Here is a 19,720-nt window from a genome sequence, read left to right on the forward strand (position 1 = left end):
AGGGTGCGATGTAACAACGATGAAAAATACAACTTTCCTCTAGTTCCTAAATGTTTCCTCCCCGCTCCCACTACCATGACTTGAATTCAACCACATTTAAATTCTTATTGCTATTATTTGGTCTATATATCCATTCTGTCTAGAATTCCATTATTATTCCTTCAATCTTTTCAATTCTGTTAAACTACTTAGTTTCATGTCACAACCTTTCAGACACCTTCCTCTGCTATTACAGATAGGTGCAGTTAAGCCTTCATTTATGTGCTTTAATATATATACTTCCATTATATTGCTTAGTGCATATAGCCTTACATATGTTATCATTATTTGATTATACGTATAACTCTTTTTCCTTTTCAAGATTTTGAATCCTTGATTGTAGCAATTATAATTCATATTTCACTTAGGTACAGAATATAATCAAGGCCCATTGTAAATAAACACAATCCAGTTGGGCAAGCAGATCACAGTATCTGAACAATAGAGTCATGGAAAGCCAACTTCTGGAGTTCTAGACAAGCCTTCATCGTGGAGCAGAGAGTCAGGAGACAGGGAACACCAGAATATTTGTCTCAAGTCTTTCAAACTCTCCTGCCTAGTCATTCTAGGAACCTGGGCTGGGCCTACAAGTCGGGGTGGTCTGATTAAAAGGTTGCCAAGGGCTGAGGATTCTTGCAGAACCTCACAAGCATGACTAAAATATCCCCATTTCTGAATCACACTTTGAATTTCTCAGCCTGAAAACATACTTTGTGGGAGAGCTGGATGGGCAGAAGGCCTGGGAATGGTTGGGAAAATCAAAGTCAAAATATTGCTGTCCTACGTGATAAACTTTAAAGGGTAAAGGAGAAATTAGGAACAAAGAAGTAGCGAACAACAAGAACAAACACTTCTGGAAGCCTATAGCCCTGATATTAACCCACAGACTTTCCCCGTTGCTTGTAGTAACCTGCCCACACCATCTTTGGTTGATCTGTGAAGGGGGGGAAATAATTCCTATCACCTGCCACAGAAGACCTGTGAAACAAATTCATATTGACAAGATATTTGATTTGTGATCTTCGTGGAAGAACCATGATTCCAATGAGCATTGTTTTCCCAATGCAATTTAACCAGTATGCTTTCCTGCATAATCGAGGTATTAGAGGTTTCAATATTTCTGATTTTAGGAATTGATATTTAAAAGCTTCATGTTTCTGCTAGTCTCCTGTAGTAAGAAATTTTATTGAAGTATTACTTCAAGGTTACTACTTTTTCTAGGTAAAATTAAACCAAAAGCAGATCTGTGAAAATAAAGTTGAGTTTCCTTTCTAGAGTATGAACAAGACTGATATTAAATTATCAGGAAACCTGATTAGTAATCATGGGATGATGTTGCTTATGCATAGTCCATTTCTCTTTTTTCAACTTTTTCAGTAAGAGTGAACGTTGTTTACACCTACCATGGTTCCAGGTGTATACCTACTCCACACCAAGCCATTGCCATTGAGTCAATCCCAACTCTTAGTGATCCCATGAGGCAGACTAGAACTGCTTCATAGGGTTTCTAGGGCTGAGCACGATTACAGAAGCGGACTGCCTCATCTTTCTCCCACAGAGTGACACCGTGTGTTCCATCTGTCAATTTTTGAGCTAGTAACCCAATACTTAACCCCCTGTGCCATCAAGACTATCTATGAGGCATATGTTCGGTGTTTTATTAGTATGATTAAGCATGTGTAGCCTGAAGGCAGAACATAACCCCGTGGAAGCGCCCCTATCAACTGACTGGTGGATGACAACATGGAACGTGATTACAGTCCATTAAAACTATAGGATGAAATGAAAATCAGACCAGTGTCTGTCCAACCTCTGAGAATCAGCCTAACCTTATTAACATACAAAATTAACCCTCGTATTTGGGCTCACTACAGGAGACTTGGGCTGGATTGTTTGAAAGTAGAGTAGATTAAAATAAATAAAAATAATTGCATTAATTATTATTTTTTCTTATTATTTGCAGTAATAAGAATGTGAAGAAAACTAAATATAGCTTTAAGATATCTTGAGAGACAAAGTCATCTTATTATAAAGTATAACACTGGGCTATATTTATAGTTTTTAATTAGAAGTTCTAAAGATAGGCCACATTTAACTATGAATTGTATTAGGACCTAAATTTTAGGGGTGTTGAAAAGGCTTCTCTAAGAAGTGTTTAAATATGTGATTATAGTACACAATGTCTCAGCATTTAGTCAGTCTAAAAGACTATTAATATTTCAAGAGAATTTGAGTTAATTTAGAAACTTTTGAATTTACTTGTTTGTTTTTGAAAACACTAGTAACATTACAGCAGTGTATATACCTTATGTAACTAATAATTGGCTAAACTATCATCTTACCACAATCTGTCCTATCATGTGACTTGCATAGTTCGTGATGCTAGACATTTCTTGTTGTTTTTAGTAGCTGGCAAGTCACTACAATCCTATGTGTGCAGAATAGAACTTCTCCATGTGGTGTTAAGGGAGTGATATTTTGGAAGCAGATACCCTGGCCTGTCTTCCAACTTGTTTTTGAGTGGGTTAAAACTGCCAACTTTTCATCTTTTTTAAAAATCATTTTATTGGGGTCTCCTACAATCCGTACATCCATCCATTGTGTCAAGCACATATGTACATTTGTTTCCCTCATCATTCTCAAAACATTTGCCTTCTATTTGAGCCCTTAATATTGGCTGCTCATTTCCCCCCTCCCTCCCTCTCCCCCCTCCCTCACGAACTCTTCATAATTCATAAATTATTATTATTATTTTGTCATATGTTACACTGTCCGACGTCTTCCCCCGCCCTCTTCTCTGCTGTCCATCCCCCAGGGAGGAGGCCATATGTAGATTCCTCCTTTCTCCCCCACATTCCCTTCACCCTCCAGGAATTGCCAGTCTCACCACTGGTCCTGAAGGAGTCATCTGTCTGGATTCTGTGTTTCCAGTTGCTATCTGTACCAATGTACATCCTCTGGTCTAGCTAGATTTGTAAGGTAGAATTGGGATCATGATAGTGGTGGGGAGGAAGCATTTAAGAACTAGAGGCAAGTTATATGTTTCATTGTTGCTACCCAGCACCCTGATTGGCTCATCTCCTCCCCACAACCCTTCAGCAAGGGGGTGTCCAGTTGCTTACCGATGGGCTTTGAGTCTCCACTCTGCACTAACCCACATTTACAATGATATGATATTTTGTTCTTGGATGCTTGATACCTGATCCCTTCGACAACAGGCTGTTGTGCTTCTTCCATGTGGGCTTTGTTGCTTCTGAGCCAGTTGGCCGCTTGTTTATCTTCAAGCTTTTAAGACCCCAGATGCTATATCTTTTGATAGCCTGGCACCATCAGCTTTCTTCACCACCTTTGCTTATGCACACGTTTGTCTTCAGTGATCGTATCAGGAAGGTGGGCACCCACTGATATGATTTTTAGTTCTTTTATGTCTGATAACTATTCCCTTCTACACCTCGTGGTCAGACAGGCTGGTGTGCTTCTTCCATGTGAGCTTTGATGCTTCTCAGCTAGATGGCCGCTTGTTTATCTTCAAGCCTTTAAGATAGCCGGGCAACATCAGTGGAGGCCCAATGTCCATCTGCTGCCTTAATACTAAACCTATAAATATATGCACGTAGATCTGTTTCCCCACACTCTTATATAAATATATTTACATATGTACATTCCAGTCTTTAGACCTCTATACATACCCTTTGTTCCCTAGTTCTTTCCCCTATTTCCCTATACTTCCCTCTTGTCCCACTATCATGCTCAGCCTTCATTTGGGTTTCAGTGATTTCTCTCGGTTACATTGCCCTTGCTGAATTCCCACCAGACCTCTCACACCCTCCTTGCCACTGATTTTGGATCACTTGTTGCTCCCCTGTGCCTGGGTTGGTCAGCACCACCTCCTTAGGCCTGCCTCCCCTTCTCCCGTGTCCTCCCGGAACCATTGGTCCCGTTGTTTTCTCCTCCAGACTATTCATCCAGTCTATCTTATCTAGGTAGACCTGTAGAGATAATAATATGCACCAAAAATGAAGCCATAGCAAGATAGGCGATGAATGAGAACACAGCAATGACAACAAAAGAGAAAACCAATTACCCATTCATACATGATTTTTTCTAACCAAAGGGAGCTATAAAAGTGGGAATTAAATTATAATTATCAGATAGGGATGTGTCGTTAGCTCAGCTGCTACATATAAATGAGTGTCTTTTCATGTCTATTTTAAGAAAATTCTGAGTGCACTCATGCACTCAGGTGCCTTCCCTAGAAGTGCACCCCAGCTTTCCCTGCCTCTCAGCTTGTAACAAGGTACACATAGTCCTGTCCCTACCCTAATGGCAGCCTCAGAGCTTCAGGGTATCTGCATTATCTCAGTACCTTTAACCAGCCATTTTCACTGTGTCTTATCTGGATACGTTACTTTCATCAATTTTTGCTTTTATTAATACTTTGACGAGTCTGACTTTCCCTCTTAAAAACATTGTTTTTAGTGTGACAGATTACAGAATGTAAATCTTTTTAATAATACATTAATTGTACATAGATAAATGCCTTGTTTTTTAACTGTTTTATTAGCACATAATCACATACCATACAACTCATTGTTTTAACTATAGTAAAAGTTGTGCACGTATCACCAAAAAAAAAAAAGAAGAATAAATTAATTAAAAGAAAAAAAAATTAAAGAAAGAAAAACCTCTAAATAGATCAAGGTCTGATTTTTAATCTCTAGGCATGTCTTTCAGTCAGGTCCAATGGGGTACCATGCTCTGGCCCCAGAGTCTGTCCTTTGTACTCCCTCAGGGGCTCCCTGCTCTGCTCCCACAGTTGCTCTGCTGCATGCCTTTAGTGGTTTGCCTCGGTGTCACGGGGTCAGTCTGGGCCAGTCCCGACACTGAGTCTCCAATGTTGTCCCCCTTAGGGCCCTGGGCCAGCAAGGGACGGCTTGTCTCGTAGTGGGATCAGCCGTATTGTCCACTCTGTGCATTGGCTGTTCGGAGCGGGGATATCGTCCTCCAGGCCTCTACGTCCCTCTTCATTTGCTTCCATTTGCTCTGATCAGACATGCCCCTCTCCCCTAGCTGCAGCTTCAGTGCTATCCTCTAAAGTAAATTCTTCTGGGGGAAGAGGCAGTTGTCCACGTAGCTGCTATGGGGGCCGAGCCCTTAGGCCCCTCCACTGGCTCCCCACTCCTTGCCACCTTTGAGTCTGGTCCCTCTTTCCCTGTGGAGACACAAACAATACCCTCCCCTCCTAATTTTCTGGTCTGGCAGCAGAAGCTCTGGACGGGTGACTCCTATCGAGTTGCCATTTTCCCCCGAGTCCAACTTTTCATCTTGCAGTCAAGTGCCTAACTATCTGCGTTATCCATTGTTTTATTGTTGTTGTTGTTGTTGTTAGTAGGCAGGGCCACCCATGGTGGATCGGTTTCAGTGGAACTTCAGACTAAGGCAGACTTGGAAAAAAGATGTGTTTAGCAACTTCCAAAAGTTAGCTAATGAAAACCCTTCAGATTACAACAGAATGTAGGGTTGGAAGATGAGCCCACTAAGTTGGAAGATACTGAAACTACACAGTCCCTGAAACAATGGACTCACAGTATACTAACAATTGATAATATATCACAAGCCTGGGCAGCATCTTGTCCTGTTGTATATGGCATTGTCATGAGTCAGAGCCCCGACAAAGACAGGTAACAGCAACCCTCACAACAATAAACAGTGGTGAATTCAGAACCCATTAAATATCATCTTGCTGTGGAGTCTATTCCAACTCATAGTGACCCTCCAGGGCAGAGTAGCATGTCTCCGAGGGTTGTCAAGACCAAACTGGAGCAGATGGATTCTTTTTGGAAGCAGATTGCCACGTTTTTCTGCTCCAGAGCAGTTTGAAGCACTGACCTTTGATTAACAGCCTAGCTCTTAACCACTGTGCCCCAAGGACTCCTTGAATTCAAGCTTCAAACTCACTGCCATCAATTCCGTTTGACTCAGACCCTGCAGGAACTACATGGCTGTACTTCTTCACGGGCATAGACAGCCTCATGGCTCTCTTGTGGCCAGGTGGTGGGTCTGAAAGGCCTATGCCACCAGTACTCTGAATTCAAGACAGTCTCTTTACACTGATTTCAAAAAAGTTCCTTTAAAAAATTAGTACACCATGAATGTGAATTCATACAAGAAAGATAAAGCAGATAAAGGTAAAAGCAATCCACTATCTTACCAACGTAAATCATTCAAATTTTGGTATGTGTTCTTCAAAACTTCTGTTTTTAGAATCATGTACCAATATACAAATATATGACACCTTACATGCCTACTATTTTGAGCACTTTCAGGTAATAAATCATATTACATGTAATATTATGATATAATATTAATAGTTTTTAAACAATATTATAGAATATTATCTGCAATAAATATAGAAATACAGTCTGAATCTATACACATTGGCCTATTCCAAACAAAACCTGTTTAAACATGTTTAAACCAGGAATCCGTGCTTGGTTGGAGACAAGTTCCCTGAGTAATGCATTTTTGTTCATCTCTTTAGGGCATCTTCACAGAACCAGTATTTCTTTGTATCATAGGAAAAAACAATTTTGAAATCAGACCTAATATTAAATTTTAAACAATTCAAGTGGACATCTTCCCATGTCATTGATGCTTTGCAACAAGTTTATGGAAATGCTGCCTTACATGAAACAAAGTTTTAGTTAGATTGATCATTTTAAGGAAGCCCTGGCAGACTTCCCACTCTTTGTCACACTGTGGTAGCTTGTGTGCTGCTGTTATCCTGGAAGGTACATCACTGGGGTTTCAAATACCAAGCAGAGTCTCCCAAGGTGAACATGTTTCAGCAGAGTTTCCAGACTAAGAAGAGACTACAAAGAAGGCATTGGCTGTCCATGTTAGAGGAAGGAGCCCCTGCAAACCTATGGACAGCATTAATAGCATGGATAGGTACTGAAGACCTAATGTACAGACGCAAAACACTGTCAGAGATAGTGCCAGAAGATAATCCGTCAGGTCACAAGGCACTCAAACATAAGACTGCAGAAAAGCTGTGTCCTCAAAATAGAGTTGACCATAATGATGAAGACCTCGGAAGTCTGTGGACAAAGCCCATGACTCAGAATGAGAAGCAACAGCTGCAAATATCAATGAATAATTGAAACTTGGAATGTAGGAAGTATGAGTCTAAGAAAATTGGAAGTCATGAAGAATGAAACGGAATGCATAAAGATCGATATTCCATGCATGAGTGAGCTGAAATGGACTGGTAGTGGCCATTCTGAATCAGAAAAATCATACGGTTTACTCTTCGAGGAATGACACAATTAAGAGGAATGGTGTTGCATTCATAGCTAAAAAGGACATTTCAAGATCAGTCTTGAAGTACTATGCTGCTTGGGATAAGATTGAGCAGGTAAACAGAGAAACTGGCTTATATGAAAGAGAATTCAGTATCAGGATTGGAGGAAGGCAATCTGTGATAGGCTGATGACATATCCTTGCTTGCGGAAAGTGAGGAGGACACGAAGCACTTGATGGTGTGGATCAAGGAAGGATTGCAGTCTTTAGTGTGGATCACAACTCCATGTAAAGGAGACCAAACTCCTCACAACTCGACTACCATAAAGAGAACAGACTGAACTTGTCAAGGATTTTGTCTTGCTTGGATCCACAATTAATGCGCACGGAAACAGCAGTCAAAAGATCAAACGACAGATTGAATTGGGCAAATCTGCTGCACAAGACCTCTTAAAAGTGTTGACAAGCAAGGATGCTACTTTGAGGACTAAGGTATGCCTGACCCACGCCATGGTATTTTCAATCACTTCATATGCATTTGAAAGTTGGATAAGGAAGATTGAAATGGAATCGATGCATTTGAATTGTGCTGCTGGTGAAAACTCTTGAAAGTATCACGGACTGCCAGACGACCAAATCAAGCTGCCCTTCATGAAGAATGGCCAGAGTACTCTTTAGAAGCCAGGGTGGTGAGGTACTGTCTCATGTACTTTGGACATGTTCTCTGGAGAGACCAGTGTTTGTTTTTCTGTCATGCTTAAAGGCACTGTGAGTAGGAACCAACTTGATGGCAGCTAAAAATAATATTAAGTACAATGGAAAAAGGCCAAGAAAGAGCTATTCAAAGTTTTTAATAATGGATACTTTTCAATAGTAAAATGACAAATTATTTGTTTATTTGTGTTTGTTTATTTCCTCTACATTTTCTACAGTGATTTTTTGGCTGTATTAATAAAGTAACTAAAAATAATAACAAAACAATACTCTTTTAAAAGCATCTTTTCATAGTTATGAGCACCTTGCCCTCATTGCCATTGAGTTGATACATATACGATAGCATAGACCTGCCCATGTGGGTTTCTTAAATTCAACGGGTAGCATAAATAAAAATTAAGATACTATTAGTCGGTACTAAAAATAACATGAGATTTATGGCCTCATCTTCTGAATTTAAGTCCTGTGGGAACTTAGACATGTTCACCTTACTTGCATATTCCTCCAAACGAAAGAGGAATACTTATCTCTGCATATAGCAATGGATTTAATAAAAAAGTGCATGTGAAAGCTACACATAAACTGTATAGAGATGTATAAATATAAGATCTTGTCTCCCTCCGCCCATCCCCCAGTACTTTCCTGTCCTCCTCTGTCCTCCCTGTCCTGTCTTCCTCAAAGTCCTTAAAGCTTTATATGGTGTGAAAACCACTTTTCTTATTCCATTTTCTTTTATAATAATGGTGTCATAGAATATTGATCTTTATGAGGTTGACAAATATTGCTGAGTTTAATGTTCTTTAATTTTGTCTGTGTTTTAAGTTGTTTGACAGTTTTGTTTTTTAAAACAGGTTTCTTGGCATATAACCCACATAAACAATCAATAGTTCTTTCATATCAACAAGAGTTATACAATCATTGTTTTCTTGTACTCATTGTTACTAATTCCCATTTTCCCTCAACCTCCCTGGCCATGCCCCCATGAAACCATGAATCCAGTTACTCTCCCTGTCAATGCACCCAGGCGTCCATTCATGCCTAATATTCCATTGTGTGAATGTATCAGAGCTGATTTATCCATTCTTCTGTGGTGGGAATTTTTTACTGTTTCCATGTTTTTGCTATTGTAGAAAGTGCTGCAATAAATAAGTGTGTATATATATCTATTTGTGTTTTGTTTTTATTTCTTTAAGGTATGTACCAAATGGAGAGATTGCAGGATCATAAGGTGTTTGTATTTGCATTTGTTTAAGGAAGCGCCACACTGATTTCCATAGTGGTTCTGCAATTCTACGTCCCACCAGCAATGTATGAATGTTCCGATCTCTCCACACACTCTCCAGGGCTTATTTTCTGTTCTTTAAAATGGTATCTCATTGTTGTTTTAACTTATCCATCTTTTCTTTTTAATCATTTTATTGGGGGCTCATACAACTCTTATCACAATCCACACATACATCCATTGTGTCAAGCACATTTGTACATTTGTTGCCATCATCATTCTCAAAACATTTGCTTGTTGCTTGAGCCCTTGGTATCAGCTCCTCCTTTTTCCCCCTCCCTCTCTGCATTCCCCTCCCTCATGAACCTTTGATAATTTATAAATTATTATGATTTTGTCATATCTTACACTGCCCAACATCTCCCTTACTCACTTCTCTGTTGTCCACCCCCCAGGGAGGAGGTTATATGTAGATCCTTGTAATCGGTTCCCCCTTTCAACCCCACCCTCCTGAAATCACCACTCTCAGCACTGGTCCTGAAGGGATCATCTGTCCTGGATTCCCTGTGTTTCCAGTTCCTATCTGTACCAGTGTATATCCTCTGGTCTAACCAGATTTGTAAGGTGGAATTGGGATCATGATAGTGGGGGAGAGGAAGCATTAAAAACTAGAGGAAAGTTGTATGTTTCATCGTCGCCACACTGCACCCTGACTGGTTCGTCTCCTCCCCGCCACCCTTCCATAAGGGGATGTCCAGTTGTCCACAGATGGGTGTTGGGTCCCCAATCTGTACTCCCCCTCATTCACAATGATTTGATTTTTTTGTTCTTTGATGCCTGATACCATTGACACCGTGTGATCACACAGGCTGGTGTGCTTCTTCCATGTGGGCTTTGTTGCTTGTGAGCTAGATGGCTGTTTACCTTCAATCCTTTAAGACCCCAGATGCTGTATCTTTTGATAGCTGGGCACCATCAGCTTTCTTCACCACATTTGCTTATGCACCCATTTGTCTAAAGTGATTGTTTCAGGAAGGTGAGCACACAATGACTTATCCATTTTTTATGGTTAAAGAACACAAACATGTCTTCACTGTTGGCTGTCTGGATGTCATCTTTAGTATATTATCTAGTTTTATTTTATACCCATCTTTTGATTAGGTTATTTTTAGTTTTGTTAATAAGATGTTGTAGTTTTCTATAGATTTTTTGGAAATTAACCCTTTATTTGATATATCATTGCTAAATATTTTATCCCAATCTGTGGATCCTCTTTTTATCCCCCACCCCACACACCTTTCCACTTTTTCTTTCTTTTTAACTCTTTTGATGTTTATTTAAGGCTTTTTATAAGGCCTCAGTTCTCTCTTTTATTGTCTGTAGTGTGGGTATTTCTCATGTTTGGTAGTATATCTATGCCTACTATAGGGCTGTTAAGTTTGTTCCTCTTTTTTCATTGATGGTCTTTATGGCTCTAGACTTTACTTAATCTTTAATATATTTTGAGCTCGTTCTTTGTACATGGTATGGGTTCTGTTTCATTCTTTTGCAGGTAAAGACCCATTTTTTTCTATCACTATTTACTGAAAAGACTTATCTCCTCCCCACTTCAAGTATTTTAGTTCCTTTATCAAAGATTAGGTGTCGGTAGGTATTTAGTTGTATTTCTGGGTTCTCAATTCTAATCCTTTGGTCTTTATGTCTATTGTAGTATCAATACCAAGATGTTTGGAATACCATGGCTATATAATAGGTTGTTTTTAAATAATTATTTTGTTTACTTGGGTTTCTTTCCTTTCCATATGAAGTTGGTGATTAGTTTTGTAATATCAGATCTCATTCTTATCATAAAAATCACACACCCATTATAGTTAGATTTTCTGTCCCAAATAACATAAAGATCAGCTCTTTATTAAAAGCGTTTTCTGTCAGAGAGTTACTTGGGAGTTTGGAATACTCACTAGTTACGATTAAAAGCGCATCATATAAAAATATCAGGTTTTAGCTTCAGATTAATTATTTTATATATTTCTTTCTTTCCTTTGTTTTGCTTCCAGTGTATGAGGGGACTATGACCCATTTTAGATTCCTGAAAGTTTTGCTTTATTTTAATATTTAAGATAGTTATCCCAAAGTAAATGTATGTTTTATAGATAATTGTGAAAGACACCCAATCAAATATTCTTTTACAGAGAAAATACTTATAGTTGAGAAAAACTAGAGAAATAGTAAGCAGAACTAGGGGGATAATATACCACATATTTTCAGAACAGTGTTGAACCAGTATAGATGAAGCATCTTATTCTATGATGCAGCCATGTTCTTTTCTCCTTCTTTTATCTTTATCTGTTACTAGCAAAGACATGTGAGAGCCAACAGGGAGCAGATGCCCCCAATTTTGGAAGTGATTTGCATGGTCATTTCCAAGCCATAGAGAAAAATAAGCAACCCACAAGTATAACTTCTAGGGGAATTTAAAAACTGTTAAGACATTTTTAATGATTAAGTCTGAGAAAGAGAGAGATGGGGAACACAGCCTGATCAGAACCATTTTTCCTTTCCGATGAAAATAGCCACATAGTGTTCACAATCCAACCAGTTTTCAGTTTGTTTCTTTTTTAAAAAATTTTGGCTGCTGGTTGTTTTGCCTTTCTTCTTTTTTTTTTCTTTCTGTCAGTTAAGTGACCACACCAATGGTTGCAAAAGCATATGCTCCTTTAAATCTGTTGTCTTTACCACAGCTCGCTCCGGAGACCAAGGCTGTCATCCACTGGATTATGGATGTCCCCTTCGTCCTCTCTGCCAATCTCCATGGTGGAGACCTCGTGGCCAACTACCCCTACGATGAGACAAGGACTGGTAGGTGTCTTTTCTGATCCTAATTGACTCCAGTTTTCAGTTATTATGAAGGACTGGTAGAGTAATTTCTGACCTCTCCTTGAAAGGACTTTGGTCACTAAGTGATATTGCCTGGAGAAACTTGTAACCAACAGAAACATCCAAACTCTCTCAGATGGTGTTAGAGTAACTATTTGTCAGAAAAGGGCTGTAATACTTTTCACTTGTTTAGTTGAAGTGAAGCATAACCTTTTGTTGTTGTTAATAGGGATTTAATACATTTATCATATCGTTCCATAGTTCAATCACATCCATAGAATTGTACAATTGCTACCACAATCAGTTTCCAAACATTCTTTTTCTACCTGACTCCTTGACATCATCTCCCTATTATCCTCCCACCACCACTGTACCGCCTCCTCCCTGATCCCTTATTCTACTTGCTGTCTCACAGGCTCATCATTCCTGGGTTTCATATACCAAAAATCGGGAAAACATATAACACCACTTTAAGAGCTTGACCTCCAATGACATAACACCTCAGAAATGCACCGTAATATGTACAAACAAAACATTACAAAATAAAAAAAGAGAAAAATTTGGAAACCAGATTAGGTCCAGCCTGCATCATAGTAGGGATCATTGACATGAAGCATGATCTGGACAGAATACTTCGAAAGAAGAAAAAATGGCCATGAACATGAGTCATTTCTGGTACTTAGACAGGTTATCGAATGTAGTAGATGGTTTACAAGGTGGCTTAAAATGGGGGTTGCCTTTTGGTGTGTTTGATCTTGGTCTCTTTGTATCTGTATACATGTGTCTGTAAATGAAACTGCTCTGGGGCAGCAAGGAGGGGGAGTAGTGCTTGGCTTTCTCTAGCTAATGTTAGCAAAGTTTAGCTAGATAGGTCTTTTCAAATTAACTTTTGTAGCACCAAGAAATTTCCTTCTTTGGAACCATTCTCAGGGGTTTTTGAAGAGTCAGTTCTTTATAAACACAAGCACCATAATTTTAAATGTTACTGAAAACTTTGAGTTTTGAAGGAAGTCTTGGGTGAAATAATTGCTAAAGAAATTTAGATATTTTTTTCATATTTTAAAATTTAGGGATTTTAATCTGTAAATGATAAATTCATAGTCCTGGCAAATTTTATAATGTATGATAAGAATACAGGGTATAAAATTTGTGTGATTAATTTCCATAACACATTGAGTTTTTTAAAATTTTAAATTAAGAAAAATTGTTTAGAGGTTTATTTAAAAAAAAAAATCATAGATGCTGATACTGATGAGTTGGAGAACAGTATGGAGAAAAGGGCAGTTTCTAAATCAGAAAGTTTAATAATGGGAACCACCTTACTCCAGGTCTGGTGCATAACTTCTTCTTGTAAACCTTTACATGTGTAGGTGGAATGACAGTGTTTTCACCAAACAAAGAAGTTGTTGAGAACTTAAACCTTCACCCTGGCCCATCCTGATACAGTGAAAAAATATGTAAACAAGAACTCAAACTGAGTCAGGATTCAGAGAACATGCAGTGTTAATTGGTTTGAGTCCACTTCTCCCATCTTGGTGGTTTCTTTTCCAGGCAGTGCTCATGAATACAGCTCCTGCCCCGATGATGTCATTTTCCAGAGCTTGGCTCGGGCATACTCTTCTTTCAACCCAGCCATGTCTGACTCCAGTCGACCCCCATGCCGCAAGAATGACGATGACAGCAGCTTTGTAGATGGGACAACCAATGGTGGTGCTTGGTACAGTGTCCCAGGAGGTGAGTTTCCATTTCTCTCTCCAAAATTGCAGAGGATATAAACGTAATGGATATATTGTAATGTATATAATGGGAGTAGACCACTGCCATTGAGTTGATTCAGACTTCTGCAGCTAGGTACCATAAAGTAAGTCACTTCCAATTCATAGTGACCTTACTATGTACAACTGAAGGAAACACTGCCTTGTCCTGCACCATCCTCACAATTGGTATACTCGAGCCCATTGAGCTCACTATTACAGCCACTGTGTCATTCCATCTTGCTGAGAGGTTTCCTCTTTTTTGCTGCCTTTCTATTTTACCAAACATAATGTCCTTTATCTGGCTACTGATCTCTCCTGATAGCATGTTTAAAGTACGTGAGATGACTCCATCATTAATAATAGACTATTAATGAATAAACCGAACCACTTTGTACATTAAAGTTAGTTTTTACATGAATGATTACAATATATAGTTTTATTTTTATTGTTGATTTTTAAGCAGTGTTGAACAGAGCTTTGAACTAGTTTATTCTTGTTTGACCCCCTGCTGAGAATTTGCAATTCTTCTGCAGATATATTGAATTAGAACCTATATTTTAACAAGATTCCTAAATGATTCTTGAAGATCTGCAGGTGATTGCTATGTCTATGTTAAGTATGGGGATCTTATGTATCTTGCTAAAGTGTAGATTCCACTTCTACTTCTGGGATCTTTTTAAAAGATTCTAGTTCAATATATAAGGAGCGGAAAAAGAAAATTCTCAGCAGGGAGTCAAACCGCAATGAACCGATTCAAAGCCATGATACTAACTAACTAAAGAGATAATGACACTCATTAGCAAATATAAGTGGAATATTAGTAATTGTCCTAGGTTTAAAATTCTGGCCTTAAAATTAAGCCTCTTTTTTAAAAAAAGTAATAATTCAAAATTAAGCTTCTTTATTGTATGCTATATGCTTTTACTATGGGAGAATGTATATTTTAGGGGGCATACATTTTTGTACACTTTTTTTTTAAAGCCATGAACTTTAGGGACTATTTGAGGTGGAGCCTTTAGTATTTTTTATTCCACATGTTATCGAGGAGCTCCTTTGGGGCTGTGGATTAGCCATTGGGCTGCTAACTGCAAGGTCAGTGGTTTAAACCTACCAGCTGCTGCAAGGGAGAAAAAAATGAAGCTTCTGATCACGTAAAGATTTATGTCTCAAAAACTTATATAGGGTTGCTATGAGTGGGAATCAGCTCAATAGCGGTGTGTTTGGTTTTGGGTTACTGTTATCATTATTGTTAGGTTGGGAAGCTGTCAAGGTTCAGGGTCTGAAAAGGGAGAAAGCTGGATAACAGATGGCAGCCAGAGAAAGCCCTGCCCGAGACACCCAAGACGGCTCTTGGCTCCTGCATCCTAAACATGAACTTGACAGAGCTCTTATTTTTATCATAAATGGGGGCAATATTTGTCCTCTGCTGGGGATGAAGAATGAAATGCAGGCATAGTTTAAAAAAATCTCATTGTTTAAGAGTAATTTTTAACAACTCATTTAGAAATGGGAGTGAGAATTGGAGCAATAATGACATTAGCTAACTGTAGGGTTTGAGCTTCTTTAATAATTGGTTACGTTAATTATTTTCTGAGAAAAACAGTCGTCCAAATTCTTTTTCCCCCCGATATATGTTTTCTTTTAAGTTTACTGTTTTGTATTTGGCTAGATCAGGTTTAGTTCTATTTCTGACCATCCCCTGCCCCTCTGTATCTTGGGAAATAAATCTAGATGCTAGATTTAGAATTTAAATCATGCCAAATAAATCCCATGAGATGAATTGTTATGCTTCTTGTGAAAACTTCTTTTGAGCAAACCTTTTTTTGTTGTTTTTTTTGCACAAAGAGTTCATTGTCTCCAGATTATCAAGTAATTTTTATCAATAAAATAGTAACAATACTGTTCATTTTAGTTAATGATTATATCCCACAATAACCAAACAACAATGCTCTGATTGTCTCTAGCTAGTTAGGAAATGAATAACATTATTCTCTTGGGTTGGTTTTCCTGGAAACAGAATTTGAGACTGGGACTTGTTGAGGCAGTGCTTCCTCATGAAGGGAGGGGAAGCTGAGCAAATGAGAGCTGGGAGGCGAGTTAGGATGTGGCCTAGGAGAGTCCAGCCTTTTTCTGAGCCATTGGGTGGAACACTCAGGGTGCAAGACACAGGCAGGGACTTTTTCCTCTTTACGGAAGGGGCACCAGCTTTTGCTGCACTATATTGGACAGTCATTAACTATGGGCTGCCTTGGAAAGGCTGGCATTGGAGAGTGGAAGGTAACTCCCAAGCCATCAACAATTCTCCAGAACAATTGGGGACTAAATATAAGTTCTTGGGAGTTCACAGCAGCTGAGGAATGATGTGCAGACTCCCTAAAAACAACCTAATGAAGACACCCCCTACAACAACTACTACTCATTTGAATCAGATTAAAATAAACATTGTTCTGCAGGTGGAATCTTTGCTTTGGCATAATTTAAAGTAGTGGTTAAGTGCTGACCTGCAAACTGCAAGGTCAGGAGTTCAAAACCACTAGGTGTTCTGTGCGAGAAAGATGAGCGCTCTACTCTCTCGAAGAATGTCAGTCTAAGACACCCACAGGGGCAGATGTACTGCATTCTGTAGGGTCACTGTGAGATTTGACTTGACAGTGAAAGTGAGAGTGAGTGGGTGGGCACTATGCCTTCTGTTATGTAGTAGACATTTGGGTTGTTGAATTAATAGGTGGTTAAAGCTCTCTGCTGCTAAAAGCAAGCTCAACATTTAAAACCCACAAGTTGCTTGGAAGGAGCAAGATGCGACAGGCTGCTTCTGTAAAGATTCATACCTTTAGAAATTCTACAGGAACAGGTCCACTCTGCTCTAGAGAGTTGCTCTGCATCCATATTGACTTGAAGCCCAGAGATGGTGGTTGAACTTAAGAAAGTTCGGGAACAAAATAACGTTTCAAGTGAGGGCTATGTATTTCTTTAATAAGTCAGTAGCGACCCATCTCCTTGAAGCCCAGCTAGTCCGGTCATGTGGAACTTCCCATGATGAATGTGAACCTTGGCTGACGTTCACTTTAGCGCCCTAACGCGGCAATGCATTAAGTCAAATGATGAGCTGAAAACCTGACAGTGCGCTGGGCACCTGCAGTAGGGATTTTCCATTCACCACACCCAGCTGCCCTTGAGTGTGTCAGGGATGTACTGTGCTCCACGCTTTGAATGTATGGCTTTCCAAACTAGATCACCATGTCTCTCCCTCCTCTGCTTCGAGGTGAATTCTAATTCCATCTTTTGGTTAGCAGCTGAGTAGGTTTGCCATTCATATCACCCAGGTCCACAAAATGCACTTCTTTGGTTTTTGCTCTTTTACTTGGTATTCAGTTCAATAAAAGACCCGTGTAGAGTTTTAGTCACCAGTGTACATGTTGACTCTCCATTTGGCGCTTTGGCAGGAATGCAAGACTTCAATTACCTCAGCAGCAACTGCTTTGAGATCACCGTGGAACTTAGCTGTGAAAAGTTCCCACCTGAAGAGACTCTGAAGAGCTACTGGGAGGACAATAAAAATGCCCTCATCAGCTACCTTGAGCAGGTAAACACAGCTTCCAGCAGCAAATGGGGGATTTAGGAACATTTAAAACTGGGGCAATATTGATTGATTCCACAGAGGAGTCTTGTCCAGATGGCTCCATCTGACCCAGGTGATAATGTCATATCTGACGTTAGTAGCAGTCCAATTAGGCTTTCGTTTCCTGGATGCTGCAGTTCATGGATATTCACCGAGGACGGGTTAAACTGGGGAGTTGTGAGGAAGCGCGGTAGAATCTGGCATTCATTCATTTTATTCTGAGCAAAGTAACCCTGGTGCTCTATCAGCACTCTGGTGACCTTGGGCCCATCAGGCATCACAGGCCAGCACTGGTATCAGGTATATGAGGCCCCCAGGAAGCAGAATTTAAGGATGCTTCCTGAACACCTGATTTGTTTCACTCTCTTCTCAGCAGGAGCCCAGTAATAATGATAATAGTGAGAACTTTACAGTTAAAAAAAGCACCTGCCTTGTTTCATTCTCCTCTCAGCGGGACTCCAGTGATGATGATGATAATCATGATAGCTTACCGTTACAAACGGTAACACCATCATTGCTGCTGAGTGGATTTTAACTCATGTAGACCAGTGTGTGTCAGAGTAGGTATGCCCCAGGGGATGTTCTGGTTTGGCAGTTCTATGGCAGCAGATTGATTGCCAGACCTTATTCTGAACTACCAGTCTTTCTATTAGCAGGCTAGTGCAAATGGCACCTGTTACGGGACATTCGTTATTTTCTTAAGGACTTTCTGCAAGAAGTAAGAAAGAAGTAATATGGGTGTTGTTCTTTTAAGCCTGTTATCAAATGATTAAGCACTTGGCTACTAGCTAAATTTGGTGGTTCAAACCCACCAAGGGTGTTTTGGAAGATAGGCCTGGCAATGTTTTTCCAAAAAAATCAAAGCTTTAAAAACCCTCTGGACCAGTGGTTTTCCACCTCCCTCAAGCTGCGACCCTTTCAGACAGTTCTTTAAGTGGTGGTGACCCCCAACCATAACACTTTTTTCGTTGCTACTTCATAACTCTATTTTGCTACTGTTAGGAATCGGGCAACCCGGTGAAAGGGTCATTCGACTCCAAAAGGGGTCGTGAACCCACAGGTTGAGACCTGGTACTATAGGGTATTTCTGCTCTGCATACATCACATGTGTGAGAATCAACCTGACAACCATTGACAGTAATCACCACCATTTAGATATCAAAAAATAGTTTTGATTTTATTTTCATATTTTTTTTTCAGCACAGCTCTTGTCCTGTGCCAATGTAAACACAAATTCAAGTGGACTGCTGTTGAGGCACCATGTAAGGCACAGGCCGTAGTGACTGCAGGCAAGACTCCATACTAGTGAGGTTTCAGAAACTTGAGTACACACCATCAGAGAGGATGATTAATATTAAAATAAGGGATGACTATAAGGATAACTATAGCACACACATGGACCCCTTACTCCGCCATGGGGATTCAGAAAAGGCTTTTGGAGTTACGCTCTGAGATTTAATGTAGTTGGTACCATAAGTCCATCAATCCGATCAGCAGTTATTTAATTTTCTAGTGGTCTAACAGCAAAAATACCACTAAAAAACTCACTGCCATCAAATCGATGCCAACTCTTAGCAACACTACAATACAGAGTAGAACTGCCCGTGTGGCTTTCCAGACTGTAACTCTTTACCGGATTAGAAATCCCCATCTTTCTCCTGAGGAGCTGCTGGTGGTTTCGAACTGCTGACCTTGCATAACTTGCGAACTACAGCTCAATGCATAACCACGCTGCTACCAGGCCTCTTTTAGAAATACCACAAGGAGATCGTTTTAGCAAACAGACATTTTTCTCTCCGTTTAGGAAACTAGAAATCCAAATTCAGAGCCCCTGAGGTTTTTTCTGTCAACTCTGGAAAGGCCCCTGCCTCCTTTCCACATCTGTGAGCCTGGCATTCCTTTGAATCTTCCTCTGGATGCAGGAGGTTTTCAGTGCAGGAACCTTACTGAGGTCCAAAGAATGTGCTCTGCTCCCACCTTTTCTTTCTTGATTGTAGTTAGACTCCCTGGTCTCTCTTCACTTTTTAAACCTCTTTCCTGCTTCCAAGGATATTGACTCAGGATACCACCTAAGCCTGTACATTACACTCTTTTCTTTTAAATCAATTTATTGGGGCTCATACAATTCATCACAATACATAGATCAATTGTGTAAAGCACATCTATACATTTGTTGCCCTCATTATTCCC

The 19,720-nt window shown here is 39.7% G+C and overlaps 1 protein-coding gene across 1 annotated transcript in view; it reads left to right on the forward strand.

Annotated features, from left to right (window-relative positions):
- The window catches only part of CPE (carboxypeptidase E), a 46,665-nt gene that overhangs the window by 13,379 nt on the left and 13,566 nt on the right, over positions 1 to 19,720 (forward strand). The window contains exons 4-6 of the mRNA XM_004717385.2: positions 12,019 to 12,136; positions 13,706 to 13,888; positions 17,355 to 17,494. Coding sequence (XP_004717442.1) covers positions 12,019 to 12,136; positions 13,706 to 13,888; positions 17,355 to 17,494 — 441 coding nt within the window. The remainder of the gene's footprint in view (positions 1 to 12,018; positions 12,137 to 13,705; positions 13,889 to 17,354; positions 17,495 to 19,720) is intronic.

Source organism: Echinops telfairi, unplaced genomic scaffold (genome assembly GCF_000313985.2).
Source record: "Echinops telfairi isolate 266 unplaced genomic scaffold, ASM31398v2 ScPeMD7_39;HRSCAF=148, whole genome shotgun sequence".
NCBI lineage: Eukaryota > Metazoa > Chordata > Mammalia > Afrosoricida > Tenrecidae > Echinops > Echinops telfairi.